The sequence below is a fragment of the Babylonia areolata genome, chromosome 21 (genome assembly GCF_041734735.1).
Source record: "Babylonia areolata isolate BAREFJ2019XMU chromosome 21, ASM4173473v1, whole genome shotgun sequence".
Taxonomy (NCBI): Eukaryota; Metazoa; Mollusca; class Gastropoda; order Neogastropoda; family Buccinidae; genus Babylonia; species Babylonia areolata.
The window spans coordinates 27542822-27558801 of NC_134896.1; the positions used below are offsets into that span (position 1 = coordinate 27542822).

Consider the following 15980-nt stretch of genomic DNA (forward strand, 5'->3'; position numbering starts at 1 on the left):
CACACACTCTCTCTCTCTCTCTCTCTCTCTCTCTCTCTCTCTCTCTCCATAGCTTAGCAAAGCACAACAGCACTAAGTCAACACTCACTTATTTACACTATGTTGCCTGAAAGTCTGCATACATGGATTTTAGTAATCTGAAATAAAAAGCTCTCTGATCATCTTTCAAAAGAGCTGTTCTATCAGTAGAGTAACGCTCACCAGGAAGGATGTGATGGTCATGTATACTGCAGTGTTTCACTGGATTGGCTTTTAAGTACAGGGTGCAGGATAGGATGTGGGGCACATAAAAGAAAATCAGAGCTTTTGGCTGATGTTCATCAACTGTGCTAAAGGCAATTGATCCAGTACATTCACCTCAAGCAGCAAGTGTTGACTGCATTGATTCAAAAGAGAGAGAAAAAAAGTGATGTGTCTTTTGAGAGTTTTTTGTTGTTTTGTTGTTGTTGTTGTTGTTGTTTTGGGGTTATGACTGTGGCTGATGCATTTTGTGCAACATGTCACTTGTTTGAATTTGTGGATGCTCATGGACAATATACAGTCTATGGTTTTCATGGTGGTACTAATCCCTTGCCTTCAGTACTGCTCCTTTTAAATGATAAAAAAAAGAAAACAACCAAAATCTCTTCAGTTCCAATGCCTACCTTATAGAAAGAAGAACTTAATTGGAGCTATTTTAAACATGTTTACAGAAATGTGTGCACTCTCTTGGAGTCTCTCACATACAGTAATTAATGCACACAAATGTGTGTATGTATTTGAGACAGACATCTTTTGGATTATAGCAAAAGATGTGATAAACACAAATGTTGCGCATGTGCCCAATTGTGTGCATGCTATGGTACATGTGTTGTGAGTTGAGTTGATCAAATAACAACCCCCAGAAAATCATTTCAGATAGGAGAGTATCATGAGTGTGTGGAAACGTCTTCAGCGTGTTGGGAAGTCTGCTGCAAAGTTTCAGTTTACTGCCTCCTATCAGGAACTGGTTGTGGAATGCACCAAAAAATGGTAAGCACATTCGATGTCCACTGTTATTTATTATTTGAACAGCATTTTACATTGTGTCCTTTACAGTAACAATGTAAGGTGCCAGGTGGCAGAATAGTTAAGACGCTCAACTGCCGGTATAGAGTCTGTGAGGGTGTGCGTTCAAATTTTGCTCTCACCCTTTCTCCCAAGTTCATCTGAAAAATCAAACTGAACGTCTAGTCTTTCACTTGAGACGATAAACTGAGGTCCTGTGTGCAGCATGCACTTGGCGCTCTAAAAAAGAACCCATGGCAACAAAAGTGTTGTCCTCTGGCAAAATGAAAATTGTGTAAAAGGAAATCCACTCTGATAGGTGCACAAATATATAAGCATGCACTCAAGACCTGACAAGCGCATTTGGTTATACTGCTATTATGCATCTGCCTTGCAGATGTGGTGTAGCTTATATGGATTTGTCTGAACTCGGTTTTGCCTCCTTGAGAAACTGAAACTGAAACTATAGTAACAATAAATTTCAGTCTTGGGGTGTGTTGAATTATTTGATTTAAAGCAGATACACCAGGGTTTCAGTTTTTAAACCTTGCCCTTGTATCGGCCTTATCCATTGGTCTGTGGTGTTTTATATTCTTTTGTCACATCTGAATTATTTATATATATATATATTTATTTACACATGGCTATGCTTCTAGCTTAAAACATGGTGGCATGATGCATATGAAATTGCAGTGTGGTGACACCTTGAGTAATCTAGAAATGAGTTTGTGAGTTTACTAATCTCTGTTGATTCCATGGCATGAAAGCAGGATCTATTAATGATGGGCCTTTGCTTTTCAGTATTGAAACTCAGTGCGTAGTCACTACTTTTTCTGCTGTTTACATGTTTGCAGGGTTCTGTCTATTTTCAGCTTACAGCAGATATTCTGGCACACCCTTTTCACAAATTGTTGTCTTCTTTGAAATATATTTTATTATGCATATGTCTTGGTATGTTTTCTTTGCAGAGCATCACCTCGGTAGCAGATTTTAAAATGAGATCATACAAAACAGATTTTGTATTTAAAGAAAGGTGATATTTAGTGTAAGAATTTGTCACTGTTCATATTTTCAGATTGAGTTTACTTTCTGTATGATACTCATCAATTGGCTTGTCAGTTGTTGTTATTTATTTATTTTTAAAGTTTTCCTGCACAAACTCCATATTTGTTTCTTTCTCTGTTGCTCATGATACTTGTGTCATACAATATTTTTTTCTTTTCTTTTTTTTCTCTCCAGGCAACCTAACAAACTGTGTGTGGTGTGGACTAGACGAAACAGACAGAAGTCGTCTCAGGTTGGTGTGGACAAGAGTCAAGACACATAATCATCACAGATGCTAAACAGCAGAAAGTGGCGAACTTGCATTTAGCACAATTTTGAATTTTTGTGTTTTACAGACTTTTAATCTCAGCATTTTTATTCATATGATTAATTCATAATTATAATGTTTCCTCTTCATGCTTTGATAATGCTTGCATTTTACACAGTGACGTATATATACATGTTTTATTTGTAAGGTCTGCTTTGTTGTGAAAAATGAAATATAGTTGAGAAAAGCCAGAAAAGGGTATGATTCTATTTCAGGGAAAACATAATTAATAAGACTTGTTTGCATCTGAGAACGTGTCTCGCATGATTTTATTAGGTACTGTTTATTGCTTATAGTCAAGTGGAAGAGAACTTTTTCATAATTTTATTTTGTTTTTGTTTTCACTGCCTTCAGCCATTGCAAGACTGATCTGTTATGTGCTTGGGCTCTGTTTGGATTGGACAAGGATAACAAGGTCATTTTGTTGTTTCAAAATGCTAAGCACGTACTTACATGATCTTATGTACTTATAGTTATAACTTACATTGTTCCAATTGATGGTCTTTTATGTTACGGTAAAGTTGAAAAAAGACAGGAGTTGTGTTGATGTGTTATAGCTTCACACCTGGAACCCCACCCTGCAGAACCCATATTGTGGCCAGGTGGTGTGGACGGTACATGAGAAAGTGGAGATTCAGGTCACCCTCTTCCGTGACTCGCGCAACTCTGAGTATGAAGACAAGGAGTGGACCTTTGTGATTGAGGATGTAAGATGTTGTTGATACTTCTGTTGTGCGTGCACGTGCGTGTGTGTGTGTGCTCTAGTTTAGCATCCATTCAGATAGAGTGATTTTCAAATAGAAAAAAAGATGCATATAATGATGTATAAAGGGGCAAGAACATAAAGAGTGCAAGTTACAAAATAACAAAAAAAATATCAACAAAACCAAAATTCAATGCTGATAATTTGTGCGGCACTCAAATGACTTTTCACAGAGTTTTTGGGGGGCGGGTGGTGGGGGGATGGGGTGGGGGGAGGGAGAGAAGAAGACAATTGGAGCAAATGCCCAACTGGACTGTGAAGCAGGTGTGTGTGTGCATGTGTACATTGATGTGTGCATGTTTGCGTGTGCTTAAGTGTACGTACATTACGTCTAATGTGTGTCCAGATGTGCTTGTGAGTGTGTGTGCGTGTGTGTGCGTGTGTGTGCGCGCGTGCGCCGACCTATCTGTATGCAAATCCTTGTCCACAATACTGCAGCACTCGAAAGGACAGAAGAAGAAGATCCTTGCCAGTGGCACTGTGAACATGAAGCAGTACGCCACCCCAATGCCCTCCGAGGTGGATGTTAAGCTGAAACTGAAGCCAGTCAGCAAGAAAGTGGTGTCTGCCTCGCTGCAGTTCACCCTCTCCTGCGTCTTTCTCAGAGAGGGCAAGGCCACGTGAGTGGGTCGTGTTTGTCTCCCTGCTTGGTGGATATCTGATACATGTCAATAGTCCCATGTGAGAACGTCACAGGGAGATAAAGACTTATTTATGGGTGTGTTTTTATTCTGCTTTTTTTCTTTTTTTCTTTTTTTTATTACTGCGCTTAAATTGTGTTATAAATACCACCAAAACTAATTCTGTTGAATGATTTACATGCATGTGTGTGCGTGTGTGTATGTGTTTGTGTGTGTTGGTGTGTGTGATAATAAAACAATTTTGTTTTGTTTTGGCAACAGTAAATGTGAGCATAATGAAACTTGGCAGGGTAACAATGTTGGTAAGATTTTTTTTCCAGCTGTCCTCGTTATAAGGGCATGATAAATTTTTAGCATGATGTAGAATCTTTAGAAACGATTGTATTTCTTGCATCTATTGGTGAGACTAGTATTTTGACCAGCATTATAATCAGTATTTAATGACATCTGACGGTTTGGTTTTTGCTCACATGTGATCAATGTTCAGATCCAATCCATTTGGTTTCTGTTATTATGTGACCAATGTTCAGCTCTCATCCATTTGGTGATTGTTATTAAGTGACCAATGTTCTGTTCTTATCCATTTGGTTATTGTTATCATGTGATAAGTGTTCTTTTCTCATGTGTTTGGTGATTGTTATTATGTGATCAGTGTTCAGCTCCCATCCGTTTGGTGATTGTTCAGATATGATCAAAGTTATGCTCCCATCGATTTGGTTATTGTTCACTTCTGTTTGTTGTTCACATGTGATCAGCATTGTGCTCCCATCCAGTCCCATTTGTTTGTTTTTTTACATGTGTTCAGTATTCAGCTCCCATGGGTTTGGTTTTTGTTGACAAGTGATCAGTATTCACCTCCCATTGGTTTGGTTTTTGTTCACATGTAATCAATGTTCAGCTTCCATCTGATTGATTTGTTTTTTTCTTCACATGTGATCAGCGTTCAGCTCTCATCCTATCCATTTGGTTATTGTTCACATGTGATGAGCGTTCAGCTCTCATCACATCCATTCGGTTATTGTTCACATGTGATGAGCGTTCAGCTCTCATCACATCCATTCGGTTATTGTTCACATGTGATCAGCGTTCAGCTCTCATCCCATCCATTCGGCTATTGTTCACATGTGATCAGCGTTCAGCTCTCATCACATCCATTCGGCTATTGTTCACATGTGATCAGCGTTCAGCTCTCATCCCATCCATTCGGCTATTGTTCACATTTGATCAGCGTTCAGCTCTCATCCCATCCATTCGGCTATTGTTCACATTTGATCAGCGTTCAGCTCTCATCCCATCCATTTGGACATTGTTCACATCAGTGTTCAGCTTCCATACCATCAGTATGGTTTTTGTTCATATCCATTCAGTCATTGTTCACGTGTGATCAGTATTCAGCTCCCATTGATTTGTTTTTTGTACATATATGATCAGTGTTCAGCTTCCATCCCATCGATTTGGTTTTTGTTCATATGTGATCAGCGTTCAGCTCCCATTGGTTTGGTTTTTGTTCACATGTGATCAGCTTTCAGCTCCTATTGATTCAGTCTTTGTTCACATGTGATCAGTATTCAGCTCCCATCGGTTTGGTTTTTGTTCACTTGTGATCAGTATTCAGCTCCATTTGGTTTGGTTTTTGTTAACATGTGATCAGTAATCAGCTCTCATCGGTTTAGTTTTTGTTCACTTGTGATCAGTATTCAGCTCCCATCGGTTTGGTTTTTGTTCACTTGTGATCAGTATTCAGCTCCCATCAGTTTGGTTTTTGTTCACTTGTGATCAGTATTCAACTCCCATCGGTTTGGTTTTTGTTCACATGTGATCAGTATTCACCTCCCATCGGTTTGGTCTTTGTTCACTCTTGCTGAGCACTTTGCTCCCATCCTGTTGACAGAGATGAGGACATGCAGAGCGTGGCCAGTCTGATGTCCATGGGCAAAGCAGACATTGGCAACCTGGAGGACCTGGAGGAGGATGAGGAGGAGGACAACGGGGGTGAGGGGGGTCCGGAGGGTCGGCGCCAGCAGTTCAGCTTGGAGGTGAAGTCGTTCACCAGCAAAATGCAGCAGCTGGACTCACATGCTGGTAATCCTTTTGAGGAGGACGATGACTCTGGACTGCCTGACCGTCATCATCATTTTTATGATGATGATGACGATGATGCCTTGAATCCTTTTGGTGATTGCTTTGAGCTTTTTTTTTTTAGTTTTCTTTATTTGCTTTTGTACTGTTTGATTGTGATGAAACTTGCTAGTGGGAGAGAGTATGGGGAATAAGGAGATACCTTGATCCGGTAAAGTGTCAGAGTAATACTGTATGAAAACGAATAACTTTTTTGATATTACTCTTTTACATGATTATTCTTTTCTTTTTAACCCTGTGAATATAAATTCCACATATGTCAAACTGTTTTTTGAATCCATATTATGTATCCTGATTCTGATGTGAAAATTACAGTAAAAACTATGATAATAATAGAAATTGGCTGAAGAAGAAGAAAATAACAAACTGTGTTTGCATTTTGTATTCAGTTGTCTCTAATCAGCATGTCATGTAGCATCAGTTTAACAGATAACCTCCAAGGTTTTTAACACTTGAACTGTGGTTTGGATGACCCTTTTTTTCCAACTTGTTTGAGCATTCAAAACCTGAAGTGATTAACAACATAAATTAATATGATTTTTCAGTGAACAAGACAAAACTGATTGTCAGATGATTCATGTAGGTGAGCTTAAGGATGTAAATCAGACCACAACTTTTAGACATAATGATGAAAGTATTGACATATACAAACATGCATGCACTCCAACACTCACGTGCACATGCAGAAAAAATACTTGTATACTAAAATACCTATGTTTTCATACTTTTCTGTCCAGATGATAGCCCAGACTTGCTTAGCCAACAGTTAAAGGGAGGCAATTTCATTGTGAGCTGGATATCAAAATTTGATGATCTCTTTCATATTCTGAAAAGAAGTTATGAAGACAGTATTCTCAAACATAAATATGTGCATGTGCTAACACATTCACACAGAGTAAGGGTACTGGTACTCTTATACAGATATAACTTTGATACTTGCTATCCAGATAACTCATGCAGACATGCACTGACAGTGACCAGACATGCTTAGCTGACAGGTAAAGGGAGGTAATTTCACTGTGAACTTGGTCCATTGGTTTCACTTGAATTAGTCAGCTGAATGGCCAATGTGGACGACTTTTTTTGGGGTCTTTTCCCTTGCTTTGTAAATAGGGAGGAAATAGTTTTAAAAAAAAATTAAGGTTCTCTGAATGGAATCATTCATAAAAATGATTAAAAAAGCAAGAAATTAAAAAAAATCCTTTTTTTTTTGTTTTCTTACCCAGTCATACTTTCAAAGTTGCCAATCAGATTAGACAGAACAAAACAGTAGAGGACACACACACACACACACACACACACACAGAGAAAAAAATAGGTATACCATTCAGAAGATGATTGACTTCACAAAAAAAGCGGGGCAAAAAAAGAAAACGCACACACACACTTGCACACGCACACACACACACATGCATACTTACACACATACTTAAGTAAACAACATATCCAAATAAAAGTAACCACACATGCTGCAGTATTGTGCAGCCCATTCTGCATAGTAACATATGCGCTTACCCATGGGCACCCCCCCCCCCCCTCACACACACACACACACTGAGCTGTGTATCTAAGGAATATTACTAACTGTTTGAAAGGTTTCTGCAGCAAGTTTCATTGTAAAACAGTTTCATGCAGTGTTTGTAAGTATTTGTTATGTGTGCATCGTTCTTTGTATTTTGCTTTCCTTATTTGTTAATTGTTCTTATCTTCCTCTTGGGTGTATGCATTGTATATCAGTTGTGTATTTTGTTTCACTGTTTATATTATTTTTGCTTTATTTGCTTTATATTTTTATTTCATCTTCTATATAATTTTATTATAATTTATGTGTTTTTCCATTCAGTTTTATTTTGATTCTTTTCTTATAGTGCTTCTATTTATTTTGATTCTGTTGCAGTTTATTTCATGTCAGTTTTGTGTACTTTATTTGTGGAGTATTTTTTGAAAGACCTTTTACTCCTGTAGACATGGTTCATTATTGGCAACAAGTTCAGAGCATGTGCTATTATAATCCTTGCACGTATGTCACCAAGCCATGTTTATGCCTGTGCATGGATTGTGTTCACCAGAAACCATACTTGTAGCAAATTTGTTGCGTTCATGTACATTTTACAGGCAGTCCCAGTTTTTTGGTTGGTGTTATCTTATTGATGTCTTTGATATTGTTTGGTTTGTAACTCAATGGAAGTGTAGGGTGGGGTGGGGTGGGGGTGGGGTCTCACTGATAGCAGGAGGCAAGTTGTCATTGAACCTTATATGGTTTTGCATTAAGTATCAGTTCCATGCCTTGAAATAAGAGGCTGGAGAGTTTTCTTGACTGAAAGAGTTCCAGACTGGAGAGTTTTCTTGACTGCAAGAGTTCCGCTGCAGTCGCTGTCTTATTGAGAACGCGAGTCCTGGAGCCATGAAACTCACAGTTCAGATGTTTGAGGAAGCACACTGCACATATTTCTGTTTCTTGCACTCTGTTCTGTTATATTTTTTAGGTTGATTTCATCAAAATGGCTGTGTGTGGAAAACCATTACAAAGATCGATATCAGGATCTAACATAGATACAATCCATACAGTAGCCAGAATTACATATTTCTCATTATGTAGTGGCTAAATTTTGTAAGTGTGACTCAAGCCACATTCCTTACTTTACTTCTATTTGTGTAGAACTGTGTGTTATGTGCCTGCATAGATTAGTACTCTCTGCCTGCAGTGGTCATTATTTTTCTTCTGCTGCTTGTTGTACAGTGCATATACATGTATCTGCCAACTTGCAAAAAGTCAATTATAGTGTTTGTGATTCTGTAGTGAAAGGCATAGACATTAATGGCTATGCACTAGTCAGTTATTAAACAGGAACACATGATTGTGTCATACAGTGTGTCCAACAGTGTTATGTGACAGGGCAGTGTTTTCTGTGAAATATGTTCTCAAAATAATGAGATGAGCAGTATGAAAGACCCACAGATTAAATTTAGATCCTGTAACTGACAGCTGACAACTGAGTGTGAGACAGTAAGTGCACTGCATGGCTAACTTTGGAACAGAATTAGTCCTTGGTTGGTGTCTGACTGCCTGTTTTTCAGCCCCATTTCTGAAGGCTGTACATCTTGAGCTTCACAGCATAGTGCGGCCATTGTAGAAGTTAAGATTTCTCCATTTTCAGATTTTGAATTAAGCCGGTATTGTTGTCAGCCACATTCAGTTGTCGTATGAAGCGGGCTTACATGAAATGATTGGCACTGTTCAATGGCCCATGGTTGTGAAGTGAATTATTCCTTTGGACTCCTTGAGGACCACAGGGCCACAACAGCACTCTTTCAGTGGACACGGTTCTGGGCTGTCATCTTCAGTTTCCAGTTTCAGTATCTTTTTGGTTCAGTGACTCATGCTTGTAGCATGTCAAAACATGTTGCAGAAAAATGGAGCATGCTCCGAACAGAGAATACATATTACAGTTTTTAAATATATTTTGTTCAGTAGTATGTAACAGACAATTATAGAAAATATCAGAGATTGTTTCAGCCAGAAATAAAGTTTGAATTTCACGCGTGATATTGGCCTGGTAAGGTCAGAAGAAAGTGATTATATCCTGTGTTAAACTGTTTGCTGGTTTCCTGTTTAATGTTTTTTGGATGTATACATTTTGTCAGTATTTTGTTTCCAGTTATGTGTGTATGTTTGTGCAAAACTGTAGTTCTTTACAACTTTAATTCATTATGTTGTTTTTATTCTGGGGGGTAAAATGCCTTTGAATTGAATATTGTCAGTGAATGATTTACTCTTGAAGTTTTCTCTAATGAACTGGGACAATTATCTATATTACTGTCATATAAGGAATTTCATCTTCCATATTTACAAACATATATATATATATATATATATATATATATATATATATATATATATATATACAGATAGATAGATATAGAATAGATATTGATATGGATGGATTTATATATATAAATATATATATATATATATATATTAGATGTGTGTGTTTGTGTGTGTGTGTGTGTGCAATTATTCAGTCATTTGTTGTTGTTTTTATTTCTTTTAAAAAGAAAACCAAGAATGGTCAAGCATCCTATTTTATTTTCCTGTCTATTCGTTTACCATTTTTGATTTTTCAAATTTATTTTTCTAACTTTGTATGCTTGTTTAAAGTTTTGGATTTTGTTTATTTATCACAGCTGAAAGGAAAGCACCAATTTTTGAGAAAGTGAAACCAAAGAAGAGGCGAGCACCACCACCTCCCAATCCGTTTGGGTCAGACGAAGAGGAAGAGGAAGTGGAGAGCATTCCAAACCCCCCTTCTCAGCCTGAGAAATCTGTCAATCCATTTGAGGATTTGGAAGAGACTGAAGAACCCTCATCTCCAGGTGTTGGCAACCCGTTTGCAGAAGATGAAGATGAGGTGACTCATTTTTTAGTGATTTGGTTTTAGTAAGTAGTTGGTACTGGTTGAAAGGGTGTTGAATAGTTTGTTGGCTGCTTTTGGATACGTGTAATGAGCATTCTTTGTGTTCATTGAGTTTGTATATCTTGATTGTGTGGTTCCTTGATTGAGTGGCTAGTCTTTCCACAGCCATTAGATTCCATAACTCTGGAAAAGTTTTGGTAGGGATGATTAAAAACAAATGATACTCAGACAAATGTCTTGGTAGTGGTGACAAAAAAACCTTGATACTCTCAGACTTCTGATGGGGTTCAGACGCATTGTCTCCCTGTCATCAGTCCATAACTCTGTATCTCTGCTCTTCTGTGGCTGGTATCATGTTCTGAAGTTGCTAACATCAAAAGTTTTGTTAATGGTATGCATGACACTTCTTTCTTTTCGTTTTAATAACCCAAGGAGCTAACATGAAGTATTGACTTCAGTATCTCCACATAGAGTTTCAACGATTTTGAATACCAACATTCACATATGCAGATCTTAAACTGTCAAGACAAAAGCAATTTGCTTTGATGTTTCATTATTGTTCTGCGTTCACTCGTATGCACACGAGTGGGTTTTTACGTGTATGACCGTTTTTACCCCGCCATGTAGGCAGCCATACTCCGTTTTCGGGGGTGTGCATGCTGGGTATGTTCTTGTTTCCATAACCCACCGAACGCTGACATGGATTACAGGATCTTTAACGTGCGTATTTGATCTTCTGCTTGCATATACACACGAAGGGGGTTCAGGCACTAGCAGGTCTGCACATATGTTGACCTGGGAGATCGTAAAAATCTCCACCCTTTACCCACCAGGCGCCGTCACCGTGATTTGAACCCGGGACCCTCAGATTGACAGTCGATGTTTCATTAAAAATTGATCCAATTTGTTGCCCGACAGATTCCTTTGTGGTCAAAGGGAAGCAACTTTGTTTCTTTGGAGTTCTAAGCAATTATTGGGAATATTTAGAAAGCTTTGAAAAAACTCCCCAGATTAAATTGGCTTTAATCGGAAGGTTTTCATTTGTGTAAAGCTCCAGTACTTTTGTAGACTAAATGTTGATATTTTGTTTTTAGAGAATGCGTAGAACTTGTCAAGTCAAACAGACAATCACAACAGCATGTCCTCTAAAAAGCAGTAGATTTTCAGTGATGGAACCAGCCAGAGCAGATATGTTTGATTTTTTCTTTTGATTTTTTTCTTTGGTGCTGAATGGTGTGAGATTCTGTGTTAATAATGCGTCATGAATGTCTGTACTTTATACTGATTTAAGTATTTTTTTGTCAGACATAATTAAAAGTTTTACCCCAAGTGAAAGCAGGGAGGGGGCGGGGGGGGGGGGGGGGGGGGAATCCAGAAATAGTCTTGAAAAATGAGAAAAAGAAACAAAAATCATTTGAGGAAAAACTCTTTTTGTTGCAGTATATAAACTCACTGACATGTTTTTGATGGCGTACATAGAAGGTCAGTTATTGAGTTAACCTTATCATCTTAACTTACAAACCAAATAACTCCATCCCCCCCCCCCCCTTTTTTTTTTCCCTCCAGCAGCAAAAAGAAATTAGCTCCGTGAACAAAACGCAAGACGACTCCATCCTCGAAACACCAGCCACCAAGCCCCAACCCAAGAAACGTCTGGGTGAGCCCAAGTTTTCCACTCTGCCTGCTAAAATGTCCAGCAAAAATTCTGATGGAAAATCGAGCCGTAACAAGTTCAACCTGTCGCTGAAGTCGTCGCAGTCGGCAGTGGAGCGGCCAATCTATGAAGGAACCCCTCCAGCCACACCTGAAGAGGAAAAGACGCCAAACCTGGTCAGGCCTATCACTCCACCGGCAGTGTTCAGCATGGATGATTCGATCAGTTCTGTGGAGAAGTGAGTTGTGGTTTGAAGGTTATTTTGATTAGTTGATAAAATAATTTTTTTTTTTTTTTTTTTTTTTTTTTTTTTTGTAACTGCCAACAGTGTTCAGCATGGATAATTCAAAAGCTTTTTTTTTTTTTTTTTTGGTAATTGCCGACATTGTTCAGCATGGACGATTCGATCAGTTTTGTGGAGAAGTGAGTTGTGGTTTGAGGGTTATGTTGATTAGTTGATAAGATAAAAGCTTTTTTTTCTTTTTTTTTTTCTTTCTTTTTTTGTAACTGCAAACAGCATTCAGCATGGATAGTTCAAAAACTTTTTCTTTTCTTTTCTTTTTTTTTTTAATTGCCGACATTGTTCAGCACGGATGATTCGATCAGTTCTGTGGAGAAGTGAGTTGTGGTTTGAAGGTTTGTTGATGCTTGATAAAATAAAAGCTTTTTTTTTTTTTTCCACTGCCGACAGTGTTCAGCATGAATGTTTCAGTCAGTTCTGGTGAGAAGTAAATTATGGTTTGAAGGTTATTTTGATGAACTGATAATTAAAGAAAATTTGTTCAGGACGTTTGTGCTAATGTGTAATTTACAACACAAGGACGCACTTATGTACTCATGTATGAGACGTAAAGTTAAGTTGATGTAAGTATGGATAACATGATAACTTGGTTCACATTTTCTTTTCCTTTTTTTTTTTTTTAAATTTTTTTTTAGAAATGTGTACTCTATATGATGGACTAGAAGTTTTACAATCACATTCCTTTTTTTGTTGTTGTTATTTGATTCTTTTTTGGAAGAGGAGAAATGTAATATGTTCACCAAACAAATGCTTGTTTTTATTGTCTTTGACCCCAAACCCCCTTAAGAAAAAGAAAAGAAAAAAAAGTGCTGTTTATCTCAAATGTCATGTACTTAAAAATATCTGCTTGTTTTTATTGTCTGAGAAAATAGTGCTTGTGATATATATTTGAGACAAGGTCCCAGTGGTTGACCCCCCCGCCCCTTCCTGGTTAACCACCCCCCACCCCTCCTCCTCAACACATAAAAAAAGAGAAAAAAGAAGATGTATGGTTTGACCATGCTGTTCAGATCTGGAGCTGAAGGACAGGCATCTGGAGACTTGAGCCTCAGTTCCACTGCCGAAGACTTGACTGCTTCCCAGGTCAGTGCTAACATTGAGGCATGGATCTTTGTTTGCCCCTGGTATGTTTTCTCTCATCTTGATGTGTTCTTTGTCAGGTGGGACATTACTAACTTGGTGTGTGTGTGTGTGTGTGTGTGTGTGTGTGTGTGTGTATCTATCTATCTATCTCTGCTGCTGTCCTGACTATGTGGACTAGAATTTCATTATAGTGGAGAGAGTCTTGCCCAAGTAAATCACAACTCTCTTGGCCAAGAGGGATTAAGACAGTCTTGGGATTGTCCCCAAAGGCCAACTAGCCCCTAAGGCTGCTGCATTAAAAGCCAGTGCAATCTTGCCTTCTTGTTCTAGAGTCAGTCCTCCACAAAAGACTAAGCTGTGAATTAATTCCCATTGCAGTGGAGAAACCTTTCACCATACAGCTCTCGCTTTGCTGTTGGCTTTTGATTTTGTCTGGAATGCTTACAATTTTTTTTTTTCTGTGGTGGAGTTGTTAAGGTTCAAAATGTTTATGTTAGAGGCATAACGATGTGCCTCTCTTTTTTGGCTTCTTGGTTGTATTCTGTTCAGCTGATTGTGAATATCCCATGGTAAAGGATGTTTAACAAAGTGAAGAGCTTTGGAGTCTCCAGTTCACTGAATTTTGGCACACACAAAAATCTTTCTGCTGACTTTTTCGGTCTTTCAACAATCCACCAAATTTTTTTTTAAGGATAACAGGATCTTTTACCTGTTTATTGTTATCTTCAGCATGCACATGCACACAAAGAGGGTTTGTGAACTAGCAAGTCTGCACATCTGTTTAACATGCACTGGTGGGTCCAGTCCAGGATGCCCAGATTGGAAGCCCAGCCCCAATGGCAGGGCAAAAACGGTCATATACATAAAAGCCCTTTCATACATATGACTGAATATGGGAGCTGCAACCCACAACCTGCAGAAGAAGAAGAAAGTCCAGTGCTTTAACCACTTGCTTATGGTGCAGGCCTGTGTTCAGCTTAGAGTTTAGGAGGAATGCGGCAGAATGGTTAAGACACATATCTGCCAATACAGTGTCCGTGAGGGTCTGGGTTCAAATCCCTGTCTGACCCTTTCTCCCAAGTTTGACTGGAAAATCAAACAGCATCTAGCCATTCGGATGACATGATAAACTGAGGTCCCATGTGCAGCAAGCACTTGGCACACTGAAAAAGAACCCATGGCAGCAAAAGGATTGTCGTCTGACAAAATTCTGTAGAAGAAATCCACTCTATTGGTACGTACACATATATATGCACACGCACTCAAGGCCTGACTAAGTGTGTTGGGTTATGCTGCTGGTCAGGCACCTTCCCAGCAGATGTGGAGTAATGTATTTGGATTTGTCTGTACGCAGTGATACATTGAGAAACGGAAATAAAAGAAGAAGGAAGTTCACCGCTCTAACCACTCGGTTATGATGCAGGCCTATGTTCAGCTTTCAAAAAAAAAAAAAAAAAGAAAAAAAGAAGAGTTCAGTAATATTTGGAATTCTTAGCGTAAGGATCATGGATCAAAGTAGAGGTAAATGACAGGCTGGAGCTGTGTTGTCGTGGTTTAACTGTTACTGGGGAGTGCTTCACTAGCTGGAGTGATCTGGCCTAGATATTGCGAAATAAAGGTCCTTTTAAAATTCCTTTATTTTTTTTAAGGGATAGAATGAATGTTTGCTTCTTCTTGCAGATTCCCACCATTAGTGACAAGAATCAACAGATGATTGTGATCAGTATCAGTATCAGTAGCTCACTCAATGGAAGGAAGGGAGGAAGGTACAGCTTGACAGCGAGGGGTCCTGGATGCATGTTTTTGTTTGTTTTTTTTCCTCAAGGCCTGACTAAGCATGTTGGGTTATGCTGCTGGTCAGGCATCAGCTTAGCAGATGTGGTGTAGCGTATATGGATTTGTCCGATTGCAGTGATGCTTCCTGAACTGAGCTGAACTGCACGTTGTTTTCAGGGCGAGTCCTCTGTGTCCAAGCCCAGCAACACTTCAGAGGAGCTGCTGGAGTGGTGTCGTGAGGTGACTGGTGGGTACCGGGGGGTGCGCATCACCAACCTCACCACCTCCTGGCGCAACGGCCTGGCCTTCTGTGCTCTGATCCACCACTTCCGACCTGACCTCTTGTGAGTTTGTACTCTGTTGCGTTGTTGTCTTTGGTGTGTTTGGTTGCTTGGTTTATTTGTGTGTGTGTGTGTGTGTGTGTGTGTGCATGTGCGTGTGTGTGTGCATGCATGTGTATGTGTGTGCATGTGTGTGTGTGTTTGCAGTTTGTGCTGAAATGTTGCTTGGAATAATTTTTGTGACAGGAAGTTTATTTTTGTACACTGAACAGAGGATACATACAGAACCTGGTATTTTATCTGAAACAGATATTCATTCACTTATGTATGCACACTCATCAAACATACCCCAAACCCCTGTTTTAGATGGTAATGTGTAAAATAAAAAAAAGACTTTTGCAGCATCTGAGTTTATGTTGTTAAGCAGTTGTTCATTTCATTTTTGGGCTTTATTCTATTCTTTACAGAGATTTTGACAAGTTGAACCCCCATGACATCAAGGCCAATAACAGAATTGTAAGTGAAATGA

General features: G+C 38.8%; 1 protein-coding gene across 1 annotated transcript in view; it reads left to right on the top strand.

Annotated features, from left to right (window-relative positions):
* The window catches only part of LOC143296042 (EH domain-binding protein 1-like), a 121122-nt gene that overhangs the window by 656 nt on the left and 104486 nt on the right, over positions 1–15980 (top strand). Inside the window, exons 2-11 of the mRNA XM_076607788.1 lie at positions 898–1011; positions 2266–2323; positions 2956–3105; positions 3600–3781; positions 5694–5977; positions 10127–10350; positions 11923–12248; positions 13322–13394; positions 15348–15514; positions 15919–15967. Coding sequence (XP_076463903.1) covers positions 911–1011; positions 2266–2323; positions 2956–3105; positions 3600–3781; positions 5694–5977; positions 10127–10350; positions 11923–12248; positions 13322–13394; positions 15348–15514; positions 15919–15967 — 1614 coding nt within the window. The 5' untranslated portion in view covers positions 898–910. The remainder of the gene's footprint in view (positions 1–897; positions 1012–2265; positions 2324–2955; positions 3106–3599; positions 3782–5693; positions 5978–10126; positions 10351–11922; positions 12249–13321; positions 13395–15347; positions 15515–15918; positions 15968–15980) is intronic.